This window comes from Theropithecus gelada, chromosome 4 (genome assembly GCF_003255815.1).
Source record: "Theropithecus gelada isolate Dixy chromosome 4, Tgel_1.0, whole genome shotgun sequence".
NCBI lineage: Eukaryota > Metazoa > Chordata > Mammalia > Primates > Cercopithecidae > Theropithecus > Theropithecus gelada.
In genome coordinates this window covers 157118271-157134160 of record NC_037671.1, presented here as the reverse complement: position 1 = coordinate 157134160, position 15890 = coordinate 157118271, and the positions used below count along the sequence as shown (strand labels likewise).

At 37.6% G+C, this 15890-nt stretch overlaps 1 protein-coding gene across 4 annotated transcripts in view; it reads left to right on the top strand.

Annotated features, from left to right (window-relative positions):
• Positions 1-12340, top strand: part of STX7 (syntaxin 7) — a 55186-nt gene extending 42846 nt beyond the window's left edge. For 3 of the 4 annotated variants that reach the window (XM_025381796.1, XM_025381794.1, XM_025381797.1), the window contains exons 7-10: positions 281-377; positions 1850-1922; positions 6225-6307; positions 9408-12340. In XM_025381796.1, the coding sequence (XP_025237581.1) occupies positions 281-377; positions 1850-1922; positions 6225-6307; positions 9408-9500 (346 nt within the window). In that variant the 3' untranslated portion in view covers positions 9501-12340. Of the gene's footprint in view, positions 1-280; positions 378-1849; positions 1923-6224; positions 6308-8394; positions 8784-9407 lie in introns of those variants that run through there. The other variant, XM_025381798.1, reaches the window with a different exon arrangement.
• Positions 12341-15890: the final 3550 nt, after the last annotated feature.

Genomic DNA, 15890 nt, shown 5'->3' with positions numbered 1-15890 from the left:
TTTAAATCAACTAAGAAGAAATACCCAGTTGACAAATATAGCTTCCAATAATTAAGTAATAACTCTAAACTCACGTTAGATAAAATGATATAAGTGAAATGAAAAATGAATAAAATTTTATTCATGTATCTGTTATATTCTTAGAATTTTTTAAGTGAGTAGTTCTGCGACTTTGAAGAGTAAAACATCCTATTTAATGAATATATCTTAAATAGGAAATGAATCTCATTGTTTTGAATACCAATCTTTGTTTTTTTCCACATTCATTTTTTTCTGTTAGCCAAACTCAACCTCAAGTGCAGGTGCAGGATGAAGAAATTACAGAGGATGACCTCCGCCTTATTCATGAGAGAGAATCTTCTATCAGGCAACTTGAAGTAAGGCTTACATTGTAGACTTGGGCTGCTACTCTGTTCTTAGTGAGTTTGTTCTCAAAATGCTTAGGTAATGCTGGGAGAGCGTACGAGAAAGAAATTTTATTTTTTTCTTTTTGAGACAGTCTCCCTCTGTCGCCCAGGCTGGAGTGCAATGACGTGATCTCGGCTCATTGCAATCTCCATCTCCCAGATTCAAGCGATTCTCATGCCTCAGCTTCCTGAGTAGCTGGGATTACAGGCATGTGCCACCCCAACCGGCCAATTTTTTGTACTTTTAGCAGAGACAGGGTTTCACCATGTTGGCCAGGCTGGTCTCAAACTCCTGGTCTCAAGTAATCTGCCTGCCTTGGCCTCCTAAAGTACTAGGATTATAGGTGTGAGCCACCATGTCTGGCCCAGAGAAAGAAAATTAATGTATCAGTTTGGTAGCATTTGTAATGTATAAATTAGAATAATTCCTTTTTTAAAAAAATAATATTGTCCTTACTGTTTGTGCTAGGATGAGGGAACATACTCCCTCCTACTGCAGCTTTTTAAAAATTATTATTATTCTATTAAGCCATCTATGGACTACCTTAGTATTGAGAAAATACCAGTGTAGAGATAAATGTCTGTCCGAGAGTCTGGATGTCTTCCCAGGATACATGATACACATCATACGTGCATGAGTAAGACCTTTTATAAAGCCTTCAAAGAATTTTATTTCTCTTCACTATGTTTATGACATCAAAGAGATCTAAAAGATTTATTAAGTCATAGCTTTTATGGAACCTACTTAGTTTCTAGAAAGAAGGCTAATAATAGCTAATAATGGCTACAATTTATTGAAGACCTTCCATGTGCCAGGCGCTGTGGGATGAATTCTTTATGTTAATTATCTCATTTAATCCTTATAAAAACTTTATGAAGTAGTTAATTGTGTCATTGAAGAAAAGTAAATTTATATTTTCTTTATTCACTAAATTTATAACTTTTTTATTCAGTAGTGACATTTCACTAATCTGTTGCATGTTCAAATTATTAATGGGAGACTTTAAATTTACATCTAGTGTTTTCTTATTTTAAATTGTCAAATTGATATGTAAATTTTTACTAGAAATACGTGCCAAGAATATGTTATACTCTTGTAAGTAGATACTGCTTGTGGTAACAAAACTATCAGATTGTATAAAATGAACTCAGCAATCCATGGCTCTTCTCTATTATAGATCCTTTATTTCCATCCTGCCTCACTCACTTGGTATTTTTAATGCCACAAACTTATTTTAGAGAGCTGGTGGCTGTTGTTCAAATTCTTCTTAATTATTGTCAAGTATTTTCCTGATATTTCCAAAGTTTATGTATTATATTTATGTATTATAGATGCATGCTCAACCATGTGTGAGTAGTGGTTTCGATTTTTAAAATTTTTCCTCTTTTGTGGAATGGGGACTGAATTTCTGATTCTAATAATATATGCCTTCTTCTCTTAGGCTGATATTATGGATATTAATGAAATATTTAAAGATTTGGGAATGATGATTCATGAACAAGGAGATGTAATAGGTAAGACCTGCTGACTTAGATTTTGGAGATGAGAGCAAGCTACATGCAGTTTACCTGCTGTAACTTTCTCACACAAGGGTAACCACTTTCCATCCCTTTTTTGGTTTCCCTGGAACCAAAAGCATGTCTATAAAACACAGTAAGCATCACCCTTGGCATTATCTAAAACAGATCTCGTTTTTGACTCCTGCTGGTTGAAATAACCAGCTTGATTTATTTCAGAAGCCCAAATTTAATCAGGGCCTACTGCTGCCAAGACCATGGAAGGCACCATGAAACATTATTCCAGCTTATTTCCAGGGCCTCCGATTTTAGTCTTACTCCAATTTAATTGTCATCGTGCTAAGCACTTTTGGGGAAACTTGTGGTATATGTAACTGTGCATGACATCTTGTCTTTTAGGTATTAGGGAATAGGTAGCCATTTGCCTAGTCATTCATTTTAATAGCTTTTTGGTAGATGAATTTAGTAGTATTACATAGAATTTAGGAATTGTTTTTAGAAGTGATTTTTTTTAAGTTGCTAAGAATCCCTTAAATATTGAATGTAGTAGCATTTCAGTTAGGGGGTAGTTGTTAGCATTCATCAGGATCCTGACCATCTTGAAATCTGGAGCTATCTATTGGTATGTCTAAAGATGCTTTTAGTTTATTTTCTGAATTTGGTCCAACTGAAATATTTGCATCTTTACTTCAGTGTAACTGTTTTTAATCCATTCTTACCCTCCTCTGTATCCCCATTAGATCACAGGGTAAAATTTCAAAAACTAATTTATTCATCATCCAAAATACGTTGAGTGGCTACTATGTCCAGACATAAATCTAGGCATTGGGGATTCAGCTGAAATTAGATAACAGATGAAATACCCTATCTCAATTGGTCTTATAATGGGAGGAAAGATGATTTTTTAAAAAGGTGAGAAAAGCAAGTAAATAGTGATAAGTGATGGAGAAAATAAGGCCAGGGTAGAGGGATGGGACTGCTAGGGGTGGAAATTGTTGCTGCTTGACACAGGGTAGTCAGGTATGACCTTACTGATAGGTGACATTTTAGTGAAGCCTTGGTATATGTAAGGGAGTAAGAGAAAGTGTTCCAGGCAGAGAGAACAGCAAGTACAAAGGCCTTGAGGCAGAAGTGTAGCTGACATTTTTAATGAGCAAGAAGGAGATGGAGATCATGTCCAAGGGCAGGGGATGACATCATTTAGGACCCCGAGCCGATGTAAAGACTTCAGGTTTTACAAGTAAATGAGAAGCCAAGGAGGATTTGAGCGGAGGAGTGCTATAACCCTGCTTAGGTTTCAGAAGACTCACTTGGCTGCTGGAAAAAGACCAAAAGCAAGGAGATCACCTAAAAAGCTATTGCAGTCATCCAGATGCACAATCTTGTTGGCTTGGATCAGGATGGAACTAGAGGGATGGTGAGAAATTAATGGATTTCAGATATTTTTTTAAGTGGAGAGCCAAAAAGATTTACTGACTGCCTAGGTATGAGTGTGAAAGAAAGAGTTAATTTAAGGGTGATGCTAAGGTTTTAGCTTGGCCCACTATGATGGTGGAGTTACTGTTTTCTGAGATGAGGAAATCTGTAAATGGAACAGGCTTAGATGGGTATAAGTCAGTCATTTTTGAATATGTTAAGTTTGAAGTGCCCCTTTACACCCAGTGAAGGTTTTCTAGACATTATTAAAGTGAATATGGAGTTCAGGGGAGAAGTCTGGGCAGGGAGTCTAAATTTAGGAGTGATCTGTGTACACATAGTATTTAACACCACAAGATTGGGTTAGATAATCCAGGAATTAAGTCTGGATAGAGAATAGAATGGGTCTGAGAACTTAGCCCTGGATCCTCTAATAGAACAGTGTCTTCAAACTACGTGTATGCATTTATGTATTGTTTATGTTTGCTTTTGCACAGTGAAGGCATAGTTGAATACTTGTAACAGAGATCATACAACCCACAAAGCTTATTCATTCTCTGGCTCTTTGTAGACAAAGCTTCTTAACCTCTGATTTAGAGCCTAGACAATGGAAGGAGAACGAATAAAAAAAACTAAAGAATAGCCAGTGATGTGGAGGAAATCCAAATGAATGTATCATCCTAGAAGGGAAGGGAAAAGAAGTGCTTCAAGAACAATGGCTGGTCAGCTGTTTCAAATGCTACTGTGTCAGGTCAAGTAAAATGAGGATTAAGATTTGACTACTGGATTTAACAATGTGTAGGGATAGGTGACCTCAGTGAGAGCTGCGTTGGTGAAATAGTGTAGGTGAAAGCATGATAAAAGTAGGCCCAAGAGAGAATGGGAGGAGAACAGTGGTGGATACCAAGTATAGATGACTCTTTCGAGGAGTAAAGAGGGAAAGTGAAACAGAGAATGCAGGCATAGCTGCAAAAATGGATGTGAAATAAACGAGAGGTTTTTGGTTTGCTTGTTTGTAAGATAGGATTGATAGAGGTGATCTACCAGGGAAGAAATATTGATGATAAGTAAGAGAGGAAGGGAGTTTGCTGGACTGAGGTTTTTGAGTTAAAGGATGGGAAATGTGATAAAGTGCACAAGTAGAAAAGTTGGCTCTTGCTCGGGGTATGATATTCTTCTTGGCGACAAGAAAGTTGTCAGGGCACACAGATATTGCATGTAGATAGGGTCGTGAAAACGTGTGGAAATGTCTTCTGATGGTTCCTGTTGCCTCAAAGAACTAGAAATCAAAGTCATGGGCTGAGAATGATAATGCCGGAGGAGGCTTGAGAAGCTTGAGGAGAGAAGAGAAAGTATGACATAGTCTTTCAGGAATCAGAGAAATGAAGTAGACCTGCTGGGCAGTCATGACTTTAAAGTGAAACATGGTTAATCCCTTTTACATCCATTATCAGCTGCATGGGTACTGGTTGGGGTTTTGTCATATGACTAAAGTGGAGGGGCAAGGAGCTGGGGATGAGTGTAAGCTGAGGCTAAGTGATTGTCCAAGGACTGTAAGGCTAGGGTAAGGAGGGAAGTGAGGACATGCCATATGTGAGGGACAGTGAAAAAGTGGTAGGATCAATGAAAGTTGAAAATTGTTGGTGCCAGGGAATTAGCAGGAGTGAGCTCTAGAGATAGAAGGTGGTGATCAGAGAGTGAGACCCTTCAAATTGAGATTATGGAACAGCTGCAGTTATTGGAATGTCAGGGTTTGGGATGTGACCATGGAAATGGGTGGGTGAGGAAAGGTGTTCGTCTTTGGCGAAAGTATGGTCAGTGAACTGAGGCCAGGGTGTTAGAAGGGTCAACAGTTGGATCTTGAAGTCACCAGTATGTATAAGAGAAGTATTTGAGAGAGCATCAGTGAGTCAGAGGCTAAAATATTCAAGGAATGAGAAGAAAAGGCCATGCAATTTATAGATGTCTGCAACAAGGAGGGTTGGCTGAGTTTGATAGCATGAGCTTTAAAGCTGAGAGTTGGTAGGGAGGAAGAGACGAGGGTCTCATGCTTCAAAATGACACCCGTTCCACCTCCAGGCCCCTGGAGGGTGGGAAGAAAAACTGCCACCAATTGAGAAGCCTGCATGGGCCCTTGGTGAGGGCTAGATTTTAGCACAGAAGTGTGTTGATGACCACAGAGTAAATGGTTTTCAGCACTCTGTATTTACCCTAAATAAATATTGTCACATGCTTGCTACTGAGTCGGCCATTATAGAACACAAACTAGGTAGAGCGTAGGTATTATGCTCCAATAACTTAAAGTACACTCCATTTACAAAGACATAGAGGGAAAAGAAATTGAGAAACATTAATGACTAACATAATGAGTGAGGGATCAAGTTGTAGCATTTGGATTTTTCTGTTTGTTTCCCTCTGAGGAGATAATATTCTTTGAAAGATCAAGGTACCAGTTTTTATCATGATGAACAAAATCTTCAGCAGTAGAAAGAAGAGAGTTGATCTCTTGTGCATTGGTCTTGACACAGAACAAGCTGTGAAGTTTGACACTGAGATATCCCTTGTGCTGACACTGATTTGATAATGTCAGGGTGACAATACTCTTCAGGGGTTGCCAGGTAGAGCCAGAGTTGCTCTGTAATGAAGATGATCAAAGTTCTGTTCTACAAATGCTTGTGTACTGTTTGGATCACCTGAAAAATAGTATAGGTGTATACTGTAATTTTTATAGCCATCTTAAAAAAAATTCAACTTTACGATATACTACGATTAACCTTTGAATAATGAGCATATTTAATCTTACCTTGAATGAAATCTAGTGATTTGTTACTACAGCATCAATACATGTTTAACACATTGGTGTGTGTGTATTTTATTTTATAGATAGCATAGAAGCCAATGTGGAAAATGCAGAGGTGCACGTTCAGCAAGCAAATCAGCAGCTGTCAAGGGCAGCAGATTATCAGGTAATTTAACTGTGATCGATTTTCTTATAACTTAGCCTTTTCATGTGTGTGTATGTGTTTGTGTTGGGGAAGCAGGGAAAGATTAGGTTTAAAGTGGCTGAAGATGTTAAAAATTAAAATCCCATGGAAGAGAAGTCTGTTTAAATAATACCAGTCAGTTTAGAACTGGTTTTAGCCTTTGTTCTTCTCAGGGTTGAACCAGAATTATTGGCCCACAGGGAGAGAAAGTTTAGTGTTTGGGCCGCAGAGACAATTCCAGGCTTTTCTGATGGCCGGGGATCTCTGATGTCGTTGTGACATTTCTACTCAGAAACCTCTTTGTAATAGGCCCCTCCTTCCATTTCTTGCTGCTCCCTTTTACTTTTTCTTTCTGTCAGTGACACTCTGGACTAAAGAGGTAAATTTCCTTGTCCTAGAGAGATTGCTTCAGGTCTTGTGGAAATCATATTAGCTTGGAGTGTCACTGTTCATCATATAGTCTGTCCACATGCAGCAGACCCTTCACCAGGAATGAATTTATTTCTTGAGTCAGGTTAATATGGGGAGCCCACATGCATGTGTCAAATATAAATTATGTGTCAAGTACTATACAAATATTAGAACTATCAACTATTAATACATCATACAATATGCAGACCTTTGATGTTCAGCATGGATAAGGCCAGGCTCTTTGGAAACCCCTAAATACCACGTAGCATTTGATTTCCTTTTTAAAACTCCATTCCATTGTTGCTGTCATTCATAATTATCGTTTTCTTTACCTTATTAACTTTTTTTTTTGACACAGAGTCTGGCTCTGATGCCCAGACTGGAGGGCAGTGGTGTCGTCTCGCCTCACTGCCACCGCTGCCATCTGGGCTGCAGACATCCTCCTGCCTCAGCCTCCCGAATAGCGTGTACCCCCACGCCTGGCTAATTTTTGTATTTCTTGTAGAGACAGAGTTTTGCTGTGTTGCCCAGGCTGGTCTGGAACTCCTGGGCTCAAGCGATCCACCCATCTGAGTCTCCCAAAGTGCTGACATTACAGATGGGAGCCACCATGCCCAGCCGCTGTTAACTTCTTATAAACTATCTAAGATATTGTCACCTTCTCAGACATTCTTAATTGCTTTTTGCTTTTCTCACTAACCTTAGAAGTTGCCTTTCATTTCACAGTCCATCTTTTACTGGACAAATTACTGCATATTCAGTGATAAGTAAATAATAATGAAGCTGTATGGAGTTTGCTGAGTTATAACCAATGGTATTCACCGACAGTCACTCCTGTTTATTATCTTTGTGCATATCATTCGGATATGCAGCTCAGTGGAATTAATATCACTATATCACTGTGTCATGGACTTTAGGTATCCCTCATGAATAATTGAAAACACACACACACACACACACACACACACACAGATCTGCAAATGCCGGAAGTCTTATGGAGCTGTTAGCATATAACTGCCGAAACTTAACAGGATCCATCAGTGACTAGGTTCACGTGGTATTTTATTTTGCTTTTGGATTTGGGGGGAATGTGCATATATTGCCAAGTTTTACTCTTTCTCTTCCTTGTGGAAGGCCAAGCCTACAGGAAAAAGCGCATGTCCCAAGCTACACCCCAGGACTGGAAGCTGCCCCCAGGCTTAATTCCCCAAGCTCCCAAAGGGGGCCGAGATGGCTAAGCAGCACAAGTGCTGAGAAAAGAGGCAGCTTTCCAATAGTTCTGTTTGGAAGCCTTGATACGAAGGTGATACATTCACTTATCCCCACATTGCCCCAGAGTCTCATTACCCCACACTAGGGAAGAACCCCAGGCATCAAATACACCATTGTGGGATACTCGTGATGACTCACAGGTACATTACACGTGTGTTTGTGGTAACCAAGTGGAGTCTGGGAAAAATATTTATACATGATATTGAAATTTTAGAGAAATTGTGTTTGATACATGAGGAGTATTCACTGGAAAAATAGATGAATATGTGGAATATTCAAACTATGGTGTTCAGGGTAATTTCAGACTCAGAAATGTATCTTTTTATAAATATTTTGGTACTTCTACTTGACACAAAGTAAATATACAAATTTTTCTACTTCGTAAGAAAAAGGATTCCTGCATGTTGATGTGAGACACAAACGCCATTAAAGAAATACAGAAATCTACAACTGGACCAGGAATGAAGAATGAAACAAAATTCTTAACCATTCGGTTTTCAGTGACAGCATTATGATTTTATTTGCTCTGTGGTTTTTACTTGTTTGTTGAGATTTTGAATTTAGTTTCCCATTCGTATTAAAGAATGAGAATGATTTTGGAAATTCATTCCAAAATCATTGTATTTTGGAAACAAGAAATGTGTGTGAGGGGCCGGGCACGGTGTCTCAGGCTTGTAATCCCAGCACTGTGGGAGGCTGAGGTGGGTGGATCACGAGATCAGGAGATGGAGACCATCCTGGCCAACATGGTGAAACTCCGTCTCTACTAAAAATAAAAAAAAAAAATTGTCTGGGTGGCAGGTGCCTGTAATCCCAGCTACTCAGGAGGCTGAGGCAGGATAATCAATTGAACCTGGGAGGTGGAGATTCCAGTGAGCCGAGATTGTGCCACTGCACTCCAGCCTAGGCAACAGAGTAAGACTCCGTCTCAAAAAAAAAGAAAAAGAAAGAAAGAAATACACGTGAAGAAAAGTTGCCAATTTATACTTACTGATATCTTCCGAGAACTCATTTTTAAGAAAAACTGTAATAAAAGGTAAAGAATGTTGAAGCTCTTAAGCTGTTCTGTTTTCATACATAGGTAACCTCAGTCTCTTGTTTAAGTCAGTAACTTATTTTGTGGTGTCTTCTTTCTTAAGCTCAGCCACACCCTTAGAAAAATTACCAATGAAAGTTGAAAAATTGCTCCCTTAATTGTAGCATTAGTTCAGTCATTTTTTTTGAAAGAATATTGCCATATATATTAAAGAGATTTTTGAGAAACAAAAAACACAGTCAAAAATTTGAGGGCAATATACTACTACTGATTTTACTCTAGAAATGAACCAAATTATTTTTAGTTGCTATGGAGATACTCCACTAAATCTGTAAACATGTTTTTTTGTTTTTGTGTCTGCAGCGCAAATCCAGAAAAACCCTGTGCATCATCATTCTTATCCTTGTCATTGGAGCTGTGATCATTGGTCTCATCATATGGGGACTGAACCGCTGAAGTTATGAAGGAGCACACTGTTGCACTACATTGTCTAAATTATGTAGGAAGGTTCCTGTAATCATGTTTTTTTAAATTATTATTTTAAAGCTATTCTATAAAGGATGGTTCCCATACTTTGTTATTTTTATTGGGGGGTTGGGGTGATTCCTTTGGATTAAATCTGATATTTTCTAATACTGAAAGATTTTCTAAATATCACTGCTGACATAACTTCCATGGTCTTCAATTTAATAGTTGTTAAGTTTTTGCCCACATTGCGTATGCCTTTCATTTGTAATTTATTTACCCTGCTTGACTTAGTTTTGGGAATTCGTAAATTTAAAGGTGTGTGTATTCTGTCTGCATCTCCCTGTCACTGTGACACACCTAGATTTGTGTTACTTCAATTAAAATTCTCAAATTTAATTTTGATTTGCTTCAGCAGGGAAAATATTCTCAATAATGTAAAATAATTAAGGTCTATTCATGGGGTGTATTTTTCTGGTTCACAACAGCACAAAGTGTCTTTCATTTTTCTGTTGGTTTTCTTTTAAGATCCTTTTTACTCTGAAGTCGGTGAATACTTTTCTAGTTTATTTGATACTCCTTCTGTGTATATATTAAGCTTTTGCTGTAGATTGCCTAGTAAAATTACTAAGGACAGGTTGTTTTTACATATGGCCTATTTAAGTCTGATGTTTACTGGGGAAAGTGTAGTTACTATAAATGTTTAACATCGTTTGGAAGAAGAGTATGAAAAACCAATACCAATTCCTATCGTGTTTGGATTCTAAAGATCCCAGTTTGTTATTCCACTAACGTAGTTATCTTAACCGTATCATTTGGTTTTGTGGGCCATTATTTACCTTCCCTTATGTCTTATAGAATAATGGCTACTATTTTTAGGTCAAAATTACTTTTGGAAAGTAACTTTCCCACAATTAACTGTTTTTGCGCGCCCGACACTTAAAATTTAGTGTTTACCTTTTGTGCCATCCTTCATTAGAAAAGCAATTGGATGTTTGCCAGTTATCTCACTTCCCTTTTGAAATCAATGTTGTTTTAATGCACTAATCTGAATTCTGTAAAGAGGATTATCTTAGTTTATACTTTGTATTTTATAATGTTCTTGTATAGCAGTTCAGTACTGAAGGCAATGCTTAACTTAGCAAGCTCTGAGACTTCAAATGGGAACAAATAGTAAGTAGCTAAGTAAACCATATCTTTGCAACCAAAATAAAGATGAGTTAAAAGGTATCTGGTTAGGCCTATTTCATGAGAATTATGCTCTGGTGGGACCACAGGTCACCTGATAGTTAGTGCTGCGCTGCCTGAAACCTCAGCATGGAGACGTCACCACATGCACTGTGGCCATTCAGCATCTTTCTGGAGCACCAGTTCACTCCAGGTTTTTATTTTAGGGTGTCACCGATTTTACCTACTTTGTCAGACTGATAGAAGTTTCTTTGCATGTCAGAAAACTCCATTTTTTTCCACAAAAGGGATTACAGAAAACTCTTTTGTGGGTAAGTGATTGGAACTCAGAGACTCCTGTTGCCAGAATCAGACCGCCCTAGAACAGAATGGACAATGCAGGGAGGAGAATTCACACAAACAGCACCTGTTCTGAGGCCCGGCCAGCCCACCAGGCCTGCTCGAATGTGGTCTTCAAGTGCACAGAGGCACATGAGGTTTCTGGTGATAAACCAGCATCTTACTGCTGTTTTAAAGTCCCGGCCCCATGGCTTTTACCATCAGTTCAGTTTTTTCGCTGTACTTGATAAAATGTTTATTTTCATACAGGTCAAGTACATTTACTTCTGTACATTTACTTCTATTCATTTCACAGTGAGTACCCAGTAACAACAAAAGCACTTAAAATTGGGGGGCATGATTTTAGTACCTTTATTTGAAGTGTAATCATTTTAAATTATTATTATTTTAACTGGGGCAGTGATCAGTGGTTTAAACAGGAACTTTAATGGTTTCAATTCTTTTAGGAAACATTAATTTTGAGGGAAAAACTTCCCACAAAATATTGGGAACGTAAGAGTAGTATTGATTAGAAAAAAATTAAATAAGAAACATAGTATGGTAGCCAAATTTAAAAAAATTTTTGAATTTTTCTGTAGGTCAGTTTTAGAATTGCTGTGAAATGTGAAGGTTGCCCTGTGGAGAATAAAATTAGAGTTGTTTTCATAACTGACGGCATGGTGAGTCCATTTGAGTCAAACTGAAGAATTTCCTTATCAAGTGACTATACATTTGTTTTTGTGTGCTCAAAAGAAATTCTCAAACACAGATTGATATTAACCAGCCAGGTAAATTGAATGACAATGTGGCATTAATTATTTGGCTGTTGTATTTGTCATTAAATACTATGGTCTTGCAATATGATTGATGGTAAAAGAGTGATGTCATATTGATATAGAGTAGCTTGTTTTTTTAGTAGACGTGGGACCATCTCTTTTAGAAGTACAGCTCAGTCCAGGACAGCCATGGATGCAGTGTCTGGAGTTGGACCCTCTGAGCACGCTGGCTGCCACAGTAGCATCTGCATCGGTGACCAAGGACACTGCACTTTGAAGAGGTCGCCACAGGGTCGTTTAGTGTCTTCACTGCTTTTGTTAAAAATTGTAAAATTTTGTAAACAAAAAAGTTGTGTTTTTGAATATCAATTTTTTAGACACACCTACAATGATAAATAAGTGCCTTTAAAGGCCCCTCTTTCCTTGAAATACATCTGTGGTTTAGCAAGGAAAGTACAAAACAGTTTATGTAGTTGGTATAATTTTTGTGTCTTCATGTAGAAAAATGAATGTCATAATAAAATATAAAACCTACGTAAAGAAAATAAAGTCATTGTCCACCTTAATAGCTAAGGTTCACAAGGTAACTTATTCAGCATTTATTTTTTTTGAAAGTCAAAATTGAATTTATTTCTTTCACGTGGCTGGTTTGCTGCAATATAAAGTTTCAGAATGGGCTGAAGTAAATTGATTGAGGGATTTGAGTTGAATGACATTTTCAAGTTCATTTAAATATGATAAAAATTCGTTGGTGGTAAATAACATCTGTCTTTCCTGGAAAAAAAAAATTGTGTATTTTCATGATTCAGTTAAAACAAAAAATAAACCTGTGAATCCCAGGCCTTTTTAGTCCTCCATAACATTTGAACAGTTTGACTCATCAGCAAAGAAATCAAATTTTAAGCCAATGGGAGCCTGAAAGTGTTACAATATACTGCTTCTTTGACAAAAGAATCTATTTAACAGCTACCCTAACATAATTTATAAATCAATTAAGATAAAAACCATTTTTTCTGAGTATTTAGGAATTTGTGTCATCAAAGTACTGTGACATGAGAGATAGGACAAGAAATTACTTAGTTGCCAGATATGCACTATTATCTTTCCTCATTTCAGCTGGATTTTCCAAAGTCAGTAGATTGGATGAAGCAGCATCTCATTCACTGAGATCACAAGATAGGTAGGAAACCTTTTTCTTTAATGTGAATTTTGTGTATTTTAACAATTCAGTTAGAAAAAAGGAAACCACTTGATGGATTATAAGTACAAAGTGTTTTAACATAGGGAACCAGACATCAAAATGGTGGGTGAGGGAGGTGTCTGCAGCTGCAAAGTGGGTGGATCTCAGGAGCTGGCCCAGGCACTGCTGTGACTCTTGAGAACATCCAGAAGGCTGTGCTGTCTTGGCATGCAGCACTGCCAGTGTGTCTCAGGGAGCTGTCCCCAGCTGTCAGCTGTTAAGCCAGTGCCTTGCAAGAGATTTTGAAACTGCTGTGAAACTCATGTCCGCTGCCTGCCTACACTTCTGCCTGCAGTGGCCTCTGAGGGAAGATGGTCTCTCCTTTTCTCCTGGAAATGCCTGTCACTGGTCAACTCTAACTTAGAACCAGAGACAGAAGGAGTCTGTGGGAAGTGCGGTTTCTGGTCTACCTGCACTGCAGAGGACATTCTAGAAAGAGCAATGCGTTGTCAGTCTAGCATAATTGTGAAACGAGCACTGAGATGTACAGTTCAAACCACATGAAGTGGAAGCCTCAGAATTTTCTTCACTTTCATTAAAGATTATTTGATGGAAAAATGTAGAAGCATTGGCTCTAGATGGTAAGCAAGTCATTTTTTTCCAACCAAAATAAAAAATACGTATACTAAGTTTCTGGGGCCCCAAGACTTAACACAGTTTCCTTCCTTCCCTTCTTCCTTCCCTCCCATAGTAGTTCCTTAATAAATACTTAATTTGGCACTTATTTGGGGCCAGTGTTTTGCTGGGCTACCAAATGCCTGGGCACAGGGTGTTCTAAGAGTGAACCAAAAGAATAAGCTTCCTGCCCTCAGGGAGTTCACGTTTTGTTATTTGGCATATGAAAAGCACTTGGTGTGTTAAAAGAAGGGAAATACCTGTGTGAAAGGAAGGAGGCAAGGAAGAAAGGAAATGTCTAAGTATAAATCTCCCTTTGGGCCAGCCTCCTGTTTATCCAGTTTTCCTTACTAAGTAACCGAATTTCATTTTCTTTTCTTAATTGACAGACTACCAGAAAATTACTAGTTTTCTAAAGAGAAACTACTGATTTGAGTGATGATCTGTGTGTAATGGCTCCAAAAAGGAGCCGTTCTCTTGGTGGCAGCAGTTGGATTCAGAGCTTGGGCATCCTGATCATCAGGACAGACATTTACAGGATATGTATAGAATTACTGCCCCAAATAGAGGGCAAAGCACTAGACAGAAGGGTGAGAGCCAAAGGGAATTTGGAATCTATATTTCATCAGAATACACTCAAAGCAAAAACAGTAAGTATGCTCCATATAAGAAACGTATCTTAAAATGTTTTTAATTTAACCGTACCCCATCCCTTGACAAATCTTTTTCTTCTAAATCAAATAGGAATAAAGATAAAATCTTCCTATTGGCACATTTTCTCATAATTTAAATACCGTATCAATTTTATTTTATTTCTTTGTTTTGGTAATCATTTGGCTAATATGAATATTACATAATATTTTTCTCCAAATCCTAATTTTAAATGCAGAAATACAGCTAAATAACACACTAAATAGGTTTTTATAGACACTGTTGCTTCTGGCAGGTTTTTAAGAGGTTGGTCACTTAATTACTCAGAGTGGGATTCCTGTAGGTTTTGTGCAGTGATGGCATTTATGCTTAAAATGTAAGTGGTAGAAGGCAAAACCAGATTTCCTGTGCAGTCGTTACACGCACAACACCTCTACTTGTTGGAGAGGGAGTTTTCTAGAACTGAACTGAATCTTTAAATAAACTTGAAAGGGCATTAATTCCCACTTTGGCCAACCCAAAGTACAGATTTTTAAGTGTTTACTGTAAGTATCGTTAGACAGTAGTTACTAACTCCAACACCTAATAGCATTGGTAGAAAACTTATAAATACAGTTATTTAGCCTAGACTAAGATTTTTCTGATACCTAATTTCACTTTCTAATGCCCTCTGAAAGTTTTTTAATCAGTTGTTTAATGGGAGATCTGAAATATTAAACTCAGAACAGAAAGAAGAGAACCTATTTTCTAGAAATTAGGTTTTTAATCCAAGTAGATATAAGCTTTTGCTTTTTTAATAACTTGTATAGCTAAAAACTAGATGGTGAAAAGCTCTCAGATCAAAGCTGATCCTTCTGTCAGTAATGATTTTAAAAATAAAACCAGATTTTAATGGGGAATATTTTATTTTATTTTATTCTTATTTCAAACCTAGGTGCTGTGGTCGTTTTGAGTTCATTTTGAGGCATTTTCAATGTGCCTCACCACATCCAACCTTTTTCCAGGGCCACATTTAATGTTCAGCTTCATAAAGGTTATCATAGTTTTAACATTTAAGTACTATTTTATAGTGGGGTATATACCAAAATTTGCTAATAGTAACATGACCTTAGTTATATAACATTCACGTTATTTCTATCTTGGAGGCAATAAATAAACACTTCTTGTTCAAGAAATTCACGTTAGTTCTATCTTGGAGGCAATACACAAACATTTTTTGTCCAAAATTAGGGCTACCCTATTGTCTTTATGTCTTTTCCTGATCGGCGGTCAAACATTTTTCTTAGTCATTCAGAAATTTTCTATGTTGTTTTAAATTTTCTTTAAATCTAGAATGGAGTATGTGACCAGTACTTTCCTTTGGAATGGTATGGACATTTGAAATAAAGATCCCATTCTTTATAAGTGTAAAATATGTATAATGCTAGTATTTTTAATTAAACTTTTGAAAACTGGATTCACATGCTGTTGTAAGAAATAATACAGAGACCTGCCGGATGCTGTGGCTCACGGTTGTAATCCCAGCACTTTGGGAGGCTGAGGCAGGTGGATCACGACGTCAGGAGATCGAGACCATCCTGGCTAACACGGTGA